This window comes from Neolamprologus brichardi, chromosome 14 (assembly GCF_056152115.1).
Source record: "Neolamprologus brichardi isolate AB-2024 chromosome 14, ASM5615211v1, whole genome shotgun sequence".
NCBI lineage: Eukaryota > Metazoa > Chordata > Actinopteri > Cichliformes > Cichlidae > Neolamprologus > Neolamprologus brichardi.
In genome coordinates this window covers 15,537,352-15,555,673 of record NC_142117.1, presented here as the reverse complement: position 1 = coordinate 15,555,673, position 18,322 = coordinate 15,537,352, and the positions used below count along the sequence as shown (strand labels likewise).

Here is an 18,322-nt window from a genome sequence, read left to right as displayed (position 1 = left end):
AGACTCTTTGCTTTTATGTCACTCCACTTCTACTGTGTAAAACTCATGAACAATAAAGAGATGAAAAGTGATTCTTTTGCTACTTTTCTTTGTGCGGTGCTGCCTTTCAAAATGATCACTGATTGCATTTCAACTGTAAACGTTTAAGCTGATCTCAGCTTGGGACATTTTACTGCTTAATGCATATTTAAGCTGCTGTAGCCAATACAGTTTATTTACATAGAAAAACTTAACATGATGCATTCTTAAAAAGGGAAGAAGAAATATACACACTCGCTTATGTTTTCTGTAGCTATGGTTGATTATGTAACACATGACTTGTTGCAAGGGAAATGTCTTTGTTACAGCAGCAGGCTTAAGAATAAAAAGTAAAATTACAATAAAAACACTGCAAAAGTACTGCTGGCCCAGGTGAAAGCCTAATAATGTGAGGTAGTGCAAAAAGTTAATGTACAACTGATTAAATGGAAGAAAATTGAAGTTAAAGAAACATAAGACATTCTGCAAAAGAATAGTGGGAATAGCATTAATTTAAAAAAAATGTATGTAGATTAAATGTAAGAAACTGACAGGTGTGTTCAGCGGTCATAAAAAGAAGAGCTGCGGTAGAGTTTCTTAGAGAAATTAGTTCCTGAGGCGTTCTTTATGGCAGTGTGGTTGAATGAGGCTGCAGGAGAATGAGCTCAGTAGTGTGGAGTGGAGCAGGTAACATGGATTGTCCCTGAGGGAGAGCAGTTTGTTCAGTGACCTCCTGCCCCTCACTGACTCAAATGCTTCCAGATTCTAGCCATTGAGGTTGTGGATTCCTGACCCGACCAAACACCAGCAACGTGCCATTTACTTTGCTGCTGACTGAATGACTGGCAGATCTCCAGCATCTTGCTGCACACATTACAGGATCTGTGCAAATCCCTCAGCGAGGATTTCACAAGGTGATCTTCTTCTGATATACTTTTTACCCGTCAGCCTTTGTAGCCACCCAGTCGGACAGGGGGCGTGGACGCCCAGGTTTGTGAATGCAATAACTCAAGAACAAGGTGACGAACATCGATACCATTGGTGTATCTATTAAAAATGTCAAACCAGTTTGAATCGCAGTTACCTTGACCTTAAGGTCACAGGTCAAATTTTCTCAAATCTAGGATTTTCAAATTGATACCATAGGTGCATCTACTAGGAAGCCGAGAGGTAGGTCTGGTGTTGTGATTGCAAATCTGGGGTAACAAGTGTCTGGCATAGATCTACACAGTTTTTTACTAATGTAGCCTTTTATTACCCATCTTATAACTTGACACTATACTACTTGAGATGCAAGCGTATAAAGTAGCTCCAGAATTATATCTTGAATAGAGACATCCAGTGTCTCAGTTCTCGCCAGTGCAGATGTCAGAGTCCAGGAATTCAAAGAATTATGTGAAATCAATGCAGCAATATAAAAAATGTATACAAAACACATAAGGTGTTATTTTCTTATCTACATGAAAGCCACAGTAGTCCCCAGTGCTAGCACAGCTGACTGTAGCTGGAGATCACCTGTTCAAGAGACGTGAAGCTGTCTAGGAAGTCCTCCTCTGAGATGCCAAATTTAATGTACTGATGGATGTACGCCCTGTAACACAGGAAAAGTGAAAGAAAATAATTTTTAAAAAGAGAAACTGTCTGCTCAGTTATACTTCTGGGACCAGCTTTTCCTTACTGTGCATGTACAGGGACTGACCCACCTGGAGGCAAACATATTCCAGGCTTTTCCCACCATGTCATCCAAAGGTCTGAGCAGAGCCTGGCTGTTACTGACCAGCGTGGCAGATTTCTCATACTTATTAAAGGCTACAGGGGATTTCCACAAGCTGAAAGCTTCTTTGGGTGAGAGCCAGGAGGTGTACAGGGCTGGATCATCAATGCCACCTAAGCACATAAGCACATAATTCACATCCCCTGCTCTGTACAATCTGCAGACTTACATCATTACAAAAGAATTGCTCTAATCAGTCTTTTGGAAACATCATCCCCTACACAACTGTCATAAATTTATCTGGTAAACTCACACAATCACTGCCTTTTTCCCCTTTAAATTAAATTAAATTAAATCAATGTTTCATCCATCCATCTGACCTGTCTCTGCACTGTAGACATCTTTCCCTCTCAGGATGAGAAGGTTGGCCAGAGAGGTGTTAAAGCTGCTCCCTGTGAGACTCCTGCTCCGCCCAGAGTCAGCAGGAGGACGCACCTGCCAGTCTATACCTGTCACACGACAAACAAAGATCCTCTCACTATCACTTCCAACAATATCTCATTGACATAACAGGCTACACGGTTACGTTAGTGTGCACTTGCCTTCTTCCATCTTTGTGTTGGAGATGAGCATCTGTCGCAGGTGTTTGAGCAGCCCCGGCCAGCTAAACGTACTGTAGGCTATGGAGGAACTGGCCATCTGTGGGATGGTGCACAAGCTCAGTAGTTTGTACTCTGGATGACAGGCAAGAGCACTCACCAATTCACCTGACAAAAAAAAGGCTGGATTGTGAGAAAGGCAAACTCTGTGGGAACCTTTAGTCATTTGTTTCAACTGCTTTTTTTTCTCCAGAGAATATGATTATACATCTTTAATGACCCAACAATTGTTTGAACTGATGAGCCTGGAACTTGCAGTTCTTTAGAAATGGCTCTCAGAGGCTTTCCCAACTTGTGCAAATCTACAGATGTTCTTAGATCTTCGCTGAGTTCATTGGACTTTCCCAGTGTTCTGAGTATTGGTCAGTCCACTGAGGGCTATGAAACACATCCTTGTCATGCTGCCAAAGAGAAAATACCAGATGTACTCAATCATGACCACTAACAAGAAGTGAATTGGTCTCGGCAAGTTAAAAGACATTGCAGATCCTTCTGCAACACTTACTAAAAGTGTTGCAGAATGTATGTATACATTTGAACCTGTATGTATACTTCTGACCCTGTGTGGAATACTTGTGAACGAAACTCTTGTTTTTTAATATCATTACAGATGTATGCTGTACAAAGGTTCCACCTGGAAAAACAGCAGCCCAAATAAAAAAAAAAACCAATTACAAGCCCACAATTACCATGACATTCAAGCCCACCATGAGTGTGTAAACTTCAGTCCACAACTGCAGGTGTGAGTAGTGTTTGTCCTTTCTCACCCAGAGGATTTCTGCTGTATGCTCCATGGGAGTCAGCGGTGAGCGCAGGCTGCAGGATACTGCCCAGCTGGTGGGCGATGACCCTGTTGACGTCACTGAAAGAGATGTGTTTGATGTTAAGAAGCCGACTGCAGATCCTGTGCACCGTGTCGTTCTCGTGCACCAGTATGGCGTCTGACAACTGGTAGAGATGAGCCAGCGTCAGCACAGAGTTATAGTTCTGGACGATCACCTGAAAGTAAACAGTCAGAAGGTAGCACGATTCTCTTTTATACCACGTTAAAGATAGGTCAGCGTCCACACCTCTCCAGTCCCGTACGGCCAGGTAAGGTGGTTGAGGATAAAGGATGATGGATAAATGTCACGGAGACACTGAGTAACGTAGGTGCCGACACCTGACCCCGTCCCCCCTGCCACACTCATCATTGCTATAAGCCCAGCCAGTCTGTCACAGCACTCCACCTCCCGCCTCACCAGCTCCTCCATTGCGTCTCTGTGACGAGGACCATGGACACAATACCTAGATCAGTAAAAGAAACAGGTGATCAGCGTGAATGCTATCAAATGACAGTATTCCAGAATAGGTGGGCTCATACTGTCCCATCCTTACCCATTAGCCCAGTTGTTTCCGGAGCCCTGCTTCTGGCTGAAGTGAGAACTCGCTCCATAGCGCCACCTGCCAGACTTTGCAGCCATGCTCATACTCCGGTTGATTACTTTAGGCTCCATATCTACCAACAGCGCCCTGGCAACGAGGTCTGGTGTAGGGAAAAACACGGCAGGAAACATGAGTGCAGAAGACGGGACTCAGACTTTGTTTAGTACCATTAGAGAGGCGTCGTACCTCCCTGTGCAGTCTGGTGAAAGAACCGCTCGCAGCTGGCAGCGCTGTACGTCTTCCTCTGTCCCTCCTGAGCATCGCTACAAATGATGTCAAACAGCTCCTGACCCACCTGGTTACCGCACTGACCGAGCTGAACTGTTACTACAGACATGTTCCACCCAGATGACTCAGTACCGGTCACAGAGCGATGGCACCCACGCTGTGACACACCCGCGACCTCGAGCTGATGGCGCAACGCTTCATAACTTCGGGGCTGTCTATACCTTTGTAGATATATCTGGTACGTTGGTGTTACAGCGCTCGCGAAGCCGCCACAAGAAGTGGAACTGGCATTTCCGGTCGAAACCGGCAAAAGTTTCAAAATAAAACTTAATCAAACTAAAGCTTGTTCTGTAAAGTCAACACAAAAAGGTTCAGACCTTTCTCATAGTGCATGTGTAAGGTTTGTGCATGTGTATTTTTATTTCCAAAGAAATAATTTATTTAACACAAGTCAGTGGGGTATATACTGAACGTAAGAGAATAGAAACAAAGTATCAATCATAACGCACTAGTATAGATTCAGTACCGACACTACTGACATTTGGATGATTCACCCACCTTTAATTGCCATTTACTTTGTCAGCATCTACCATGTATATCCAAAAACATTTTTTAATTTTTTTGAACGTTATTAAACACTTATTACACACCTTCAAATAAACACATTACAAAAAATCCTATAAACAAAGTCAGCTAAAAACGTCCCTTTTGTTTCGTCTGTATATAAATATGATATGGTTTCATTATACTAAAGGAAGACTAAAAGAAAGAAGTTCGATAACTTACAAACTTAAAAGTACTGTAGTTTGTTAGGTTGGAAAAACGTTTTTGCTATCAAATTTAAGTCAGTACCTATAAATTTCAAGATACTTAGTAAATGAAATACCAAGATAATGACTCAAAATTTTCCTTTTTATTGTTTTCACATCATTTGTTTGTATGTAGGTATGCATGAATGGTACAAAGGAGTATTTAGGACCACATTAAGATTTTATTTTAAGAATAAAGTCTATAACTATACTAAAATACTATTGAAACGTGAAGATTAAAGTTGTTTCACGTGCCTTTTGTCGATGAGTAAATGAAATCGTATTTCAGAATCAGTTTAATAAGCATAAACTGATTCTAGTTCATTCATAGTTTAATATTTATCTTTTAGCACATAAACACAAACACATTGTGGTGATAAACAGAAGGACTTGAAGAGATGGTGCAGAGAGCTGCATCTGGCCAGAAAAAAAAACACACAACCTGGAAAAACACACAAAAAATTTGCAAATATAATTTCGAGTTTAATCTCGAAATTTCGACTTTATTCTCAAAAGGGAGTTTTTTCTTAATGTTGCCTTAATATTTCATTGTAGGATATGTAACAAGTGTTTAGTAAAATTTTAAAATTTGTATTATTATAAATTGTAATACTTATCTCTGCCTTCAAGAGTTACGTCAAGCTTTCATATTTAACAGTACCCTTGTCTACAAATCTTGTAAAGTGAATGTTAATGTTTGGCCGGCTTTTAGACTTACACATTACTTGTTAATATTTAAGCTTAAATAAACGTATTTTATTTACGAATATAACAATTTCCAAGTTTATGAATTAAATAAAAGCCAGAGGAGGAATTCCCAGCAGTGAATCCTAACTTGTGAAAAAAGCAGTGTAGCGTATTTGTGACAAAATGAAAAGAGGTTACCGCCCACTTTGTGAGTGCCGCAGTGCGCATGCTCAGTGTAGTAGCCGGTTATGGCGGCGGTGTGTGTTTGTCCATGAGGTGGGGGACTCCTGCTATTCTTGCGGTGTGTGACAGAGCGATCCGAGCGAAGCGCTGCCATGGCTGGAGTGTTTGACATTGATTTGGACCAGCCGGAGGAAAATGTCTCCGACGATGAGAACGAGGAGGTATACTTTAGCGGGAGACGCTGACGATTTACCGCGAAAGCTGTCACAGCAGAAACTCTCCACGCACGGAAGCTAGCTGCTTAGCCTGGTAGCCTGCCTGACAGCCGCCCGCAGGCCTTTTCCTGCAGCCGGACAGCTCAGGCCCTTTTCACACAGGGACATAGCCGAAGCTAGTGCTAATTAGCATGACCGGGATCGCGACAGAGCTGTCACCAGCTTTAATGCTAACGTGATCCGGCGATGACATGCGCACGGTGTTGACGCTGTGTCAAAGCCCAGCGCTGTCATGTTGGGAGTTGAGCAAGACGTCCTTACTTGGCCAAAGGTGCTGCAGTGATAAATGTGGCTCCGAGCGCAACAGTTTATTTTGGCAGGACTGTGACAGCCAGAGTGGGAATGTGCACCGGAGTGTCCGCAATACTCCAGAAATACACTGCATTTTTAAAATGAGGGGCTTTGAAGAGCTGCTGTCAGAGTCTCGGCTTCTTATTACAAAAACAAGAAAAAAAAAACTTCCAAGTGCAGCTGCTGAACAGAAGAGAGTGCAATACACAGCACACACTGTCTATATGTGTAAACTTTATCAAGAAAGCTTTGCTGAAAGGTCACATCAGCCTCTTTAAAGAGGAAGATTTTTTTTATTAAGGCTATTGTGCAAGAGGCTATAATTTAGGTACTGCTATAAATATTTACTGTTTTCATGAGTGATTATTTAAGTGAGTTGTAGATCAGTTATTACTGATTGCAAGGCAAAAAAACCAGCAAGTGGAGAAGCTGTGAGAAGAAAATGTTTGGTATTTTTTGCTAAAGATTGATTGGAAGCATTAATCAATATTCAAAAGAGCTGCTGAGTAACTGAATTCACAAGAATTTATTGATGAAACAAGTCAGCTCTAAATGTAAACAGCTGTTGCCCTGCATGCTGCTAAGCACAGTGTTAGAAACACTTTATTGTAGTTGTTACTTAAACACGTAGAAGACTGGGTATGTCCTTATGAAGGGTGACCGTGGCTCAGGGAGTTGGGAAGCGCATCTGTATCCGGAAGGTCGCCGGTTCGATCCCGGTTCTCTGTCCTGGTCGTTGTGTCCTTGGGCAAGACACTGACACTACTGCCAGAGGGGCCGATGGGTTAGGGTTAGGGCAGCCTCACTTCTGTCAGTCTGCCCCAGCTACAACCGTAGCTTGCCTCCACCAGTGTGTGAATGTGAGAATGAATGAATAGTGGCATTGTAAAGCGCTATATAAATCCAATCCATTATTATGAAGTTAAAAGCTGAGAGAAAGCCTTAAAAACCGATGGATCTGTCACAAGCGCCTTCAGTCCACATATTAATGTATCCTTGGGCAAACTGAAAGTTTCCCTGGGTGCATCCATCAGAGTGTGAGTGTTAGAAAAAGCACTTAGGGATAGTGAATAGTCCCGTGTGTGATTGGATGAATAAGACGTGTAGAAAGAAGCACTTTGAAGAACTTTAGTAGGAAGGCGCTATTTATAAGTCCCAGCCATTTACACCATGGCTGCTGTGGATTCTGTTCATGACAAAAACGAAGAAAAATCCTTCACAACTTTGTTTTGTTTTCCTCTTTTTCTCCCAGGGTCAAATCGCTGATCTCATGGAGCAGTGCATTGAGTTGTAAGTTTTTAAAACTTGACTTGTGTGAGATTTTTTTATAACCAAAGAGGTCAAAAAGAGGCACGGGCATAATAGAAAGTCGAACATGTCTCACTGCAGCAACATGGATGACTGCGAGAAGATCGAGATATCCGAGGACAACGTCAATCAGGGCACAGAGAACATCCGACCGGAGTGCTTCGAGCTGCTGCGCGTCCTGGGGAAGGGTGGCTACGGAAAGGTAATCATTGCCTTGACAAAGCGCTCTCTTTTATTTGGTGTCTGTGATGTGGCATCTGTTATTGCTTTGACCCGCATTTCTTAAAGCGCATCTTTTTGACATGTCGATCCCTTTCCTCCCTGGGCAGGTTTTTCAAGTTCGAAAGGTTGTTGGCGCTGCAGCGGGCAAAATATTTGCCATGAAAGTTTTAAAAAAGGTACATTTCTTCCGCTTTTCTTTGCTATGTTACCGTTCGCCAATTCCAGAACACACAATCCTGTTCATCAATTAGAGCTCCTCTCATCATGTTTCATATGAACACAGCTGCATGTTTGTCATTAAACATTACGATGCTTTGGTCTGCAAACACTGGCTGCCTCTGAAGCCTGTGGCCGGGTAAGATTTCACTGCTAGTTGGTAGATTGCCATCAGCTCTGCTCTGCTGCAGCCTTGGCACTTAAAACACTCTGCCTCAGCCCATTAGACGCTGCTCGATTCTCACACTGCTTCTGCTTTATTGGCTTACGTGACCCTGGTGACACATTAAAGAACTGCCACGTTTCAGTTATTTGTTTAAACCCCTTGGCTTTAAGGCAGCGGCACAGCTCTGATACGGGGCTGTAGGGTGGCGATAGAGGCCAGCTTTATGAAGCATCTCAAGGTATGAAATCAGTCCTGACTTGCCCAAAATTCCCAGTTGCATACATTTATTTTCTTAAACTACAGTTTATCATCGCACGTTGGTCTGTCCTAACCTGCCAGTTGTTCCCTCCATGTGGAAAGAGATCACTGTATGAATGCAGAATTTGAGTTAAATACCAGAATTTTCCAGAGATCGCACTGAGATAAAACTTCCATTCAGATTTCATGTCCAGTGAAGGAAAAGCTTAGATATTCTTCTTAATTTAAAACAATCAGATAAAGTTTGAGCAGTGATTCACAACTTAGGGCGTTGTCACACCTGTCGTTCATTGACTCGAATCAGTTTTAAACTTGGAGCGATTTCCTGTGGTTTGGTTTGTTTTCAGTATTTTTCAAAGAAAAATCAAAGCGAACCAAATGCGTCGATACAAAACACGTGAGAACGTTCAATCCACTCATTTGCCAAATGTGTCCCTTTGAACCTATAGCTTCAGTAGAAAACGTATGTAGAGTACTGTGTAAAGGTCCTGAGCTACCCCTCATATCTTGCTTCCACTGGGATGACTTTTAAATGACCTTCTTGTCATTTTTAAAGTGGGCTTGAGGAATAGTTCTCGAGGCTGGTAAACCACGTTCTTTTACACTAAACTGAATCATTCAAGTTGTATCTTTAGGCACTTTGCTGCTAGTAGCAGCAGTGTAGTGTCACAAAAGCACATCTCTTAAGGTGAATCTACAAAGATTTATCAGGCTGACAGGCATAAAATAGGTTTGGTTGAAAATTTGGCATATCTTAGCATGGTGTTCAGTGTGTCCTTCAAAAAATTTGAGGAAACTTGGCAAGTGGGGGACAAAAAGAAGATGCGACAGGCCTTAAAAAAATATCCAAAGCAGATGAATAGTATCTGAAAGTCATGTCCATGAGAAATAGGAAAATATCCATCAATACTCTGTCATGGATTGGCCTCCCCAGATGCCGGACCTCAACATTACTGAAGCTGTGTGTGATCATCTTGACAGAGAACATCCAAAGAAGAGCTTTGAATGTCCTTCAAGAAGTTTGGAAAACTATTCCTGAAGACTACTTAAAGAAATGACACGACAGCTTTCCTAACTGAGTTCAGTCTGTGTTAAAGGATAAAAGTAGTTGACTTCAAAGCTTGTTAGAATTGTACAAACTCTTCCTTTGCCTCATAAATTGTATTTCCGTGTATGTTTGCGTGTTTCAATAATTTGCTGCACCTGTTTCCCGTTCTCTTGGTAAGATGTAAAGAAAAGAGAGTTGGCTTAAGACTTTTGTACAGCACCGTATAAAATCCAGAGTAGTCGCGTTTGCTTCAGCCTGTCAGTGTTTTGAACGTGATAGCTGAACTGCTGAACGCATCGTCATCATCCTGTGTGTTAATGTTTCAGCCTCGACTGCCATAAAACCGTCATATAATTTCTGATTTACTCTCTAGTTGGAACTTTGATTCAGGGCTGCATGTGTGAGAGTGAGAGAGGGAAAAGGCTCAAAGTCCTGAGGTTGGACTGCAGACTTCTGAGATGCTTCATAAGCACGTGTTAGTAGACTAGTTGGAAGAAGTGAGAAGAGCTGGAAATTCACATTAAATTGCACAAATCAGCCAGTTCTCATTGGTCTTTCACTCAGTGCTGAGGCAGCGTAGTTGCTGACGGGCAGCTCTTTGGCCTTCTGACAAAAGTGTTTAGTAAACAAAAAGAAGAGTGAAGGAAGAGTGCTTTTCTTCTCTCTGTGCACATAATGATTCCCGGTGTACTCTGGTAGGGCTGCGCGTATTTTAATGCATGTTTTTTTGTTTAGTTTATAAGTGACCAGGTGATTGATCTGACTTGCTAAACTTATGAAAGTAGACTTAGAATAATAATAATGAAATGTGATTCTGCTGCTTTCATATGGAAGACTAAGGCTACGTTCACACTGCAGGCGAAAGCGCATCAAATCCGATTTTTTTGACTCTATGCGACCCATATCCAATCCTGGTATGACAGTGTGAACGGCACAAATCCGATATTTTCAAATCCGATCTGGGTCACTTTCGTATGTGGTACTGAATCTGATACATATCCGATGTTTCAGAAAGCGACTGCTGTGTGAATGATCAAGTCGCATTAAATCCGTCTTTTACGTCACTGACACAAGACAGACTCCAATTATCAGCGCCAGAGAAGCGCCCGATAAGACATCGCGAACGCTTCCTGGCCATCCGGTGAAACTGCTGGGAAGACAACGTTGGAGAAACGTTAACATATAATCTGCAGATTCTGACAGAAATCTGCAACTATCCTTTGAAGCACCGCTCCTCTAAAACAGCAATAAGGATCATTATTAGGTTATCTACATTATTATGTAAATAACAAAATAACTTAAAGCAAAAATTGGGAAATGTAAAGTCCGAAGTCTTTATATTAAGGGCCGTCAGTCAAACAATACTGCTTGCTCTGGGTCTAAACAGAGCGCGTTGTGTGTGACATCTTCTTTTGCGCATGCGGGCCGCTTTGAGCATTCACACTAGAGCATGTTTGCTGTCGCATTTTATTTGTAGTGTGAACGAGCAGGCAAAAAAATCGGATTTGATCAAAAAATCGGAATTGAGCATTAAGACCCACAGTGTGAACATAGCCCAAAAGACTCAAAAGCTTGACCAAAGTGAGACACCACTCAGCACGTGCTGATTAAAAACAAGAAAACACAAATATCTCTCTAAGAAAACCCCAAACCTTGGTATTATTTATCTGACAAATGACAAACAGAAGAACAGAGACAGCACACTGGACTTGATGCATGACATTCAACCACTAAAACATTACATTACTACAACATTAGTAATGTAATTACAAATACTTTTGACTTTAGGCCAGCTCTGACATAAACCTTACACTAATACATTTGTTAAGTACTGCACTATCCAGCTGGTTGTGTCATGTGATCCAACTCGGCAGCCAAATGCAAAATGTTTTTACTTTAAAGGGTTTTGCACTTCGTGGCGACAGCAGTGAATTAATTGAGTTCTGTCTGTGCACGATATCAAATATGATGGGCTTTGCTAATTTTACTTTCATATTGCAAAATACGATGTTACAGCATTTTATTTTGAGGAACTTAAGTGTTTAATGGACACAGAAGTAGCTTTTCAAACTAAGAACATCCACGCGGTCGTTTATTTTCGGGGTACAAATTTAGTCACTTGTGTAAAATGTCATCTTTTACTTACACTGTGACTCACATACGTATATAGTGTCTCTGTGTCGCCTGGATGGGTGGCGTGTTGTTGGTCAAGCTTTTGAGTTGTTCTGCCCACCGTACTGCAGATGACTAAGCTGAAGCCCTGAGTCTTACAGTGAAGTCTTGTTATTTTCTCTGTATTAGTCACGCGGGACAAACAGGCAGTGACCAAAAATATGCTGCATATAATCCTGCTGTGTCTGCTTCTTAAATAATGTCGATTTGTTCATTTGCAGGCTATGATTGTGCGCAACGCCAAGGACACAGCCCACACCAAGGCGGAGAGGAACATCCTGGAGGAAGTGAAGCATCCCTTCATTGTTGATCTCATCTACGCCTTTCAGACGGGAGGGAAGCTATACCTCATCCTGGAGTATCTGAGTGGTCAGTGCAAGCAGTACACTCACATATACAGAGCGTTAATATGGCTCCTAGCAGGCACTCTTCTTGTATCTTACTATATGCGTGAAATCTCTGTCTGCCTGTGAGCTCCTAAAAACCAGCACGAGTTGAGCAACCAAAATTGGCACATAGATGCGTCTTACAGGGGATTTATGCTTCAGTGGGAAATCTACGCAATTTACCTTACGTCACAACCTCAAATCCCTCTGAAACCTCGCACCAGATAAAATATAAAATTACCGGAAATGCAACTACAACAATCATATGACCCCCTCAACCCTATGAGCAAATGTTTTGGTGACAGTGGGAAGGAAAAACTCCCTTTTAACAGGAAGAAACCAGGTTCAGTGTAAACATCAGATCTGAATATTGTAAATACACTGAAATCCGAGTTCTTTGCATTTTATTTTCCACCCTTTTTCTTTTCCTTCTTCACTCTCTCATCTCTCCAGAGTGCTCTCACGCTGTCTTCAAACTGTATGTAACAGGATCTAATGCACACATCCCTTACACTGTAGCTGTCTTGTTAATCATGCATTTATTGCATCTATCGAACACGAGAACCTGACAGTCACCTGTTATTTCTACTCGGCTGTTCCACACGGGTCAGACATTTAGGAGTGTGCATATATGGCTGTTAGTAGCATGAACATGTGTTCACCTGTGCAGGAGGAGAACTCTTTATGCAGCTGGAGAGAGAGGGCATCTTCATGGAAGACACAGCCTGGTGAGCACGACGACGCACTGAAACACAGATTGCAGGATGAAATGTTCGGATTGGTTGAAGATGATGTAATATCTCAGAGACCTCTGTTATAGATGTCGGCAGTCTGAATGAGTTCTGTTACACTGCAGATAAGCATAAGTAGCAAAATATATGCTTTGTCTTTTCTTGTCTGACGGCTCAGATGCAATGTGGACCTCAGACCGGCTTAAAGTTTTTCTCTTTCTTTAGTTTTTACCTGGCAGAGATCTCCATGGCTCTGGGTCACCTGCACCAGAAGGGCATCATCTACAGAGACCTAAAGCCCGAGAACATCATGCTTAACAGCCAAGGTGAGACGGGAAATGGCTAAAAAAAAAATCAAAAATGACCTTAAGATTTATAATGGCAGTTCTTTTTCAATATATATGTTAATGTGAGGCTAATGTTTTCCTCAAAGGTCACGTAAAGCTGACAGACTTCGGGCTGTGTAAAGAATCCATTCACGACGGCACGGTCACGCACACTTTCTGTGGCACCATTGAATATATGTGAGTACACTTCTTGTTTTTAATTAATCTGTTATCCAGCAATGAGAGTCGCTCTTCGTGGCCGCTTGATGATCTTTGCTAAGTAATATTGCTGCACCAGTAATAAGCACTCGCATTATCACAGGGCTCCAGAGATCCTCATGAGAAGCGGGCACAACAGAGCGGTGGACTGGTGGAGTCTGGGCGCTCTGATGTACGACATGCTCACAGGAGCGGTCAGTTAAACATTAACAGCCTGGAAAGAAAAAAAGCTTTCTCATTGGCTCTTATTAATGGACTGTTATGAAATATGAATCCGCATTAGCGACGGTAGAGTAACCTCAGCTCCATCTTTTACTGCAGCCGCCTTTCACTGGTGAAAACCGAAAAAAGACAATTGACAAGATCCTGAAGTGTAAGCTCAGCCTCCCGCCGTACCTCACACATGAAGCTCGAGACCTCCTAAAAAAGGTATCTAGAGGTTGTTTTTTTCCCTCCTGTTAGTTTGTCTTGTTATTGTCTTCTTATTTTTATTTCTTACTTTTTTGCAGTTGCTAAAGAGAAACGCTTCATCGCGCCTGGGAGCAGGAGCAGGAGACGCTGCAGAGGTGCAGGTGAGAATATGCAGCTGGATGTCGGCGATGAGTCGCACCAGCTCTGCCACGAACTACTCAGTGCTTATCTATAGATGCAGAACACGCATATTCCATCTGTTCATTGCGCTTTGTGCGTGGTTGTGCCATAGAGTCATACCTTCTTCCGACACATCAACTGGGAGGAGTTGCTGGCTCGGAAAGTGGAGCCTCCCTTCAAGCCTTTTCTGGTGAGTACTCGAGCGGGAAACTGCAAGAAGTCCTCGACTTAAGTTTCAAGTTACGTTTCGGGAATCGCAACCTCTCCTGTTTCAGACGCGCTCGTGTTGCTGTACCCCCTCACCTGCGTGTCCTCTCTTCTGTCTTCGCAGCAATCGGCTGACGACGTGAGTCAGTTTGACTCAAAGTTCACCAGTCAGACGCCCGTCGATAGCCCGGATGACTCGACCCTCAGCGAGAGCGCCAATCAAGCCTTCCTGGTAACTCCTGACTCGGGCTCTGTTAGAGTTTTCAGTACTCAATCCATATGCAGCATCTCTTAAGGCTCAAAGGAGGACAGTAAGGTGTCATCTTAATGATTTCTCAGTTGTTTTAGGATTTAATGGTAAACTGTAAAGATTATTAATTATCACAGGGCAGAAATAAATCTGAGACTGACAGTCGCTGCACTTGGCTCGTTAGTAAACGAGGATTCCTCTCATTAGTTTTGTCCTGAACACGACTTCGTCTCCCCTGACCTGTTTCTTTCCCTGTGATTTAGGGTTTCACGTATATCGCTCCATCGGTCCTGGAAAACATCAAAGAAAAATTCTCGTTTGAGCCAAAAATCCGCTCACCCCGACGCATCACGGACAGCCCAAGGACACCGCTCAGGTAATGTCAGCGTGAGAAACGAGCATGTTTGTGTTGCGACAGACGGTCCTCAGGCTGATGCCTCTGGTACAAATGCTTTTCATACAGAAGTAACATTTACCAGATGTCATACCGCACTAAAAGTATGTTTTTTGGATAAAATGATCACTTATGGTCTTTAGATATAGTGCAGATTCTCAGTCGGCTTAAAAACAAGTTAAAATAAATATAGTTAACATTTTATTTTGTAAGTTGTGGTGCTTTTATTATAAAATTAGTGGCATGACCTCTAAAGATGTCCTGTGATAAGAGGCAGCAGATCATAAGTCCTGCATGTTCCAAGGTGAGTCGGCCTGAAGCTCAGGAGAGGCTGATGGAGAACACGAATTACGTTTGGGAACACAAGTCAGTCCTGACCTAAGTGACTGTGACATGAGCTGCATGAAACATCAGGTTGTTGCTCCCGAAGGAGTTTCTATAAGTTCCTAAATTCAAGAAGTTACTGTGTTTTTCCAGCTTGGAGTCAGTTTTTACTCAGTGAGTTCAATAAAGACATGAAAGGTCCAGCTGACCTCATGTGTGTTAGTTTAGTCCGATGGTTTTAAGACTGCATCTGTTACTTAGATGAAGATCACACCACACTTTGACAGTAGTCGGTGCTGAAATCCTGCTGATTCTCCAGGGTACAAATACTTTTTCTCAGATCTCTCTGGATTCTGAGGAAGCTCGGATCTTTCAGTGTGTGCCGCAAGATGCTGGATCTTGTACCAGTCTGCATATTTAAACCAGTGAAGGGCAGGAGGTCACTGAGCAAACTTAGTGATGTTCTCCATCTCATCTGCTCGACTCCACACTCCTGAGGTTCTCCCTCAGACAGTAAAGAAACATCTGTCTCTATAGATCACTGTGTACATGGTATTGCGAGTCTCAATCATCTTTTTTTTGTTCTCCATCACAATATTTCATCAGTTCAGCTGATAAAATCACTTGTTCTTGTCACTGTGTCTGAATTTGCCCTTTTTCTGCTGTTAAAATACAGAAAATAATCAATCTGCCGTTTTTCATTATTCACCTGTTTCTCCTCTGTGCTTTCAGCCCGGTCAAGTTTTCAGGGGGGCACTGTTGGCATCGGAGCCCCCTCGTTCCCAGCGGTGGACCCGGTGTCCTCCAGTCTCCTCAAGACCAGGCCATGGAACTGTCCACCCCAGAGCAGATGGACATCACAACCAGCGCCGAGGCGTCGGCCCCTCTCCCCATCCGTCAGCCTGCTGGGATCAACCTTGCTCAGATGAAGCAGCAAGCCTATCCTGTCATGGCCAAACGGCCCGAGCATCTACGTATGAACCTATGACCCCGCTGCCACTGTTTAGGAGAGTATATTTCTTGACTGTTTTTTTTTCTTCCTCCCACCAATGTTATTTTTTTAAGAAACAAAGCAAAAAGAAATGGATGCTAGAGACAATGAAAATCCAAAATTGCACATCCACACACTACATATACTGTCAGAACCTGGAGTTTGTGCGTGCATTTGGGACTCCGGCGTGCTATGGTTAAGTGCTACAGACAATATCACGTCTCACCACTTCCGACACCTCAGGTCTGTTGACCTTCGTCTTCTACCCCGACCCCACCCCCACTCAAATGGACTACAACAGGAGATGTTTGGAGGAGCTGCAGCCTGTAACGTGTCTCACGGTATGCAAGCAACTCAAACTGAAATGCAGTCGGCTAGAAGATATCCAAAGTGCTTTACGCTGTTTAAAAGTGGGGGGAGGCGAGCTTCTTCTATTGGAAGAATTTGGAAAGGCCTTCTCAGATAAAATGCTTCCTGTCTCTGAGTGAAAAGGTATGAATTTATTTTAAAAAAAGAAGGATTAAGGAAATTTTCTTTGAGTAGCAGACAAGAGGCAGCTCTGGTGATGATGAATATAGCTTTGTCTTAATAAACGCATCCATGATGAACCAGAGAGCCTCGATTCAAAGGAGTAAAACCCCTGTTGACTTTTACAATCTTTGAGCGTCGGTGTTATGGATGACGTGTGAAATGGTTCATTTGGCGTGGGATCCCTCCCTCAGTTATCCACTCTTCAGGCACTACCACACTATGGGTTGTATCACTGGGGTTAGCCGGCACGTCATCAGGTACACGAGCCTCATTCAGCATTAGCGTGAACCACTGTCTCTTCCCCTACCGTCACACAAAACATCAAACTGATTTCGGTGCTGCTTTCTTTGACCCACCCTCCTCAGTCTTACACCCAGCAGGAGATGCTGCGCCCCTGCGGTTTTCGGGACGTCGGACCTCACCTGACCCGTGGAATGATTCACATCGGAGACTGCGGCACCAGTTGATCTGGACTGTCTGCCGTTTTTATGCTCCAAAAGCCTGGAGCAGCATTTACAGCCTCCTTGCCTCTGCATTAACTTGTTAAGGAGCAACGTTTTAGAAATCTCGGAAAGCAAGAAAAATTATAAATAAACTGTAAAAGAAATACAAACTGCCGTGTCGTGTTTTAATTTCAAGAAAAACACCGGGAGACCTTGTATGTTTGCATATCGTTTAATTACAAAGTTGTGCTGCGAGCACATTTGAATGTATCACCAGACATCTGATCAGTTCTTTTTCCTTTTGTAACTGGAGATTTGAACTCATCACAAACACAAAAGGTGCAAAGTAAAAAAAAATAATAAAGTAATTTAAAAAAAATTAATTATTTTAAAGATGGAGACTAGCTTATCAGGAAATAATCTGAAACCTCTACTAAAAAAACTTCACACTTTACTGATTCCCAAACAAAATCAAAACAATCACAGCGCCCTGATAATGCTGAAAAAGCTGAATCTCAGCTGTTTAAAAAAAAAATAAAACATGGCCACAAATGAACATGAAAGGCCCCACGGTCATTTGAAGTGGTTCATTTAATGTAAACTATGAGGGACTGAACAAAAACGTGGGGAAAAAAACCTATAAAAACGCAGTTTACAAAACCATTTGAGTTCAAAGGTAGCCGTACCCTCACACAAACCCTGATTGTGCACTTCTGCTTTTCTATCTGACACAGTCAGACTTTTGAGTGCTGGTTTCAGAGAAATTCATTCATGAATGTGTGTACAGTATGAAAAACATCAGAAAAAACACACTCGTCAACTTTCACTCCAAAGGCTGCTGGTCTGAGATCTGAATTGTTTGGTGGCCATTAAATTCTTTTCATTTCTTACAGGCAACGGCAAGTAAAACCCTTATCTGCCTGCTACAAATATGTAATGATAAAAACTTGGGAATGAACCACCTGCCAAAGAGATACACTTCCACTCTTGGGCTTGTGAGATCACATTGAAACTTTTTTTTTAAGGAAAGCATATCTGTGTATAGCTCTTCAAATGAAGCATTATATAATAATTTCTCATAAACGTATAATTTTCAGTGGAATATCTACACAGGCATATAGAGGACATTTTTACCAACCATCAATGCTGTATTCCAGTGTTCACGAATGTGTCAAAAAAGCTGATTGATGATAAAAAAATAAACTTTTTCCAGTGATGCTGTCACAGCTGAAGAACACTTGGCTAGTTTA

At 42.4% G+C, this 18,322-nt stretch overlaps 2 protein-coding genes across 2 annotated transcripts; one reads left to right on the top strand and one right to left on the bottom strand.

The window, feature by feature from the left end:
• Positions 1 to 246: 246 nt before the first annotated feature.
• Positions 247 to 4,343, bottom strand: tubd1 (tubulin, delta 1). The gene is made up of 8 exons (XM_006799842.3): positions 4,003 to 4,343; positions 3,769 to 3,916; positions 3,462 to 3,678; positions 3,159 to 3,390; positions 2,335 to 2,499; positions 2,113 to 2,241; positions 1,722 to 1,905; positions 247 to 1,609 (listed from the first exon to the last, which is right to left on the bottom strand). The coding sequence occupies exons 1-8, from the start codon at positions 4,151 to 4,153 to the stop codon at positions 1,504 to 1,506; spliced, it is 1,332 nt and encodes a 443-aa protein (XP_006799905.2). The 5' UTR covers positions 4,154 to 4,343; the 3' UTR covers positions 247 to 1,503.
• A 1,431-nt stretch (positions 4,344 to 5,774) lies between these two features.
• Positions 5,775 to 17,242, top strand: rps6kb1b (ribosomal protein S6 kinase B1b). The gene is made up of 15 exons (XM_006799843.3): positions 5,775 to 5,944; positions 7,542 to 7,579; positions 7,679 to 7,799; positions 7,927 to 7,995; positions 11,901 to 12,048; positions 12,736 to 12,793; positions 13,022 to 13,122; positions 13,230 to 13,320; positions 13,445 to 13,535; positions 13,663 to 13,770; positions 13,851 to 13,913; positions 14,045 to 14,122; positions 14,264 to 14,371; positions 14,653 to 14,765; positions 15,840 to 17,242. Exons 1-15 carry the CDS (start codon positions 5,876 to 5,878, stop codon positions 16,093 to 16,095), a joined length of 1,512 nt encoding a protein of 503 aa, XP_006799906.1. The 5' UTR covers positions 5,775 to 5,875; the 3' UTR covers positions 16,096 to 17,242.
• Positions 17,243 to 18,322: the final 1,080 nt, after the last annotated feature.

Excerpts from the sequence above, each read along its gene's own strand:
- rps6kb1b (XM_006799843.3), top strand. The coding sequence starts at position 5,876 with ATGGCTGGAGTGTTTGACATTGATTTGGACCAGCCGGAGGAAAATGTC. Across the intron at positions 7,580-7,678 it reads ATGGAGCAGTGCATTGAGTT|CAACATGGATGACTGCGAGA; the intron begins GTAAGTTTTTAA and ends GTCTCACTGCAG. Across the intron at positions 13,321-13,444 it reads TGTGGCACCATTGAATATAT|GGCTCCAGAGATCCTCATGA; the intron begins GTGAGTACACTT and ends GCATTATCACAG.
- tubd1 (XM_006799842.3), bottom strand. The coding sequence starts at position 4,153 with ATGTCTGTAGTAACAGTTCAGCTCGGTCAGTGCGGTAACCAGGTGGGT. Across the intron at positions 3,679-3,768 it reads GGAAACAACTGGGCTAATGG|GTATTGTGTCCATGGTCCTC; the intron begins GTAAGGATGGGA and ends TTACTGATCTAG. Across the intron at positions 2,500-3,158 it reads ATACAGCAGAAATCCTCTGG|GTGAATTGGTGAGTGCTCTT; the intron begins GTGAGAAAGGAC and ends TTTTTTTGTCAG.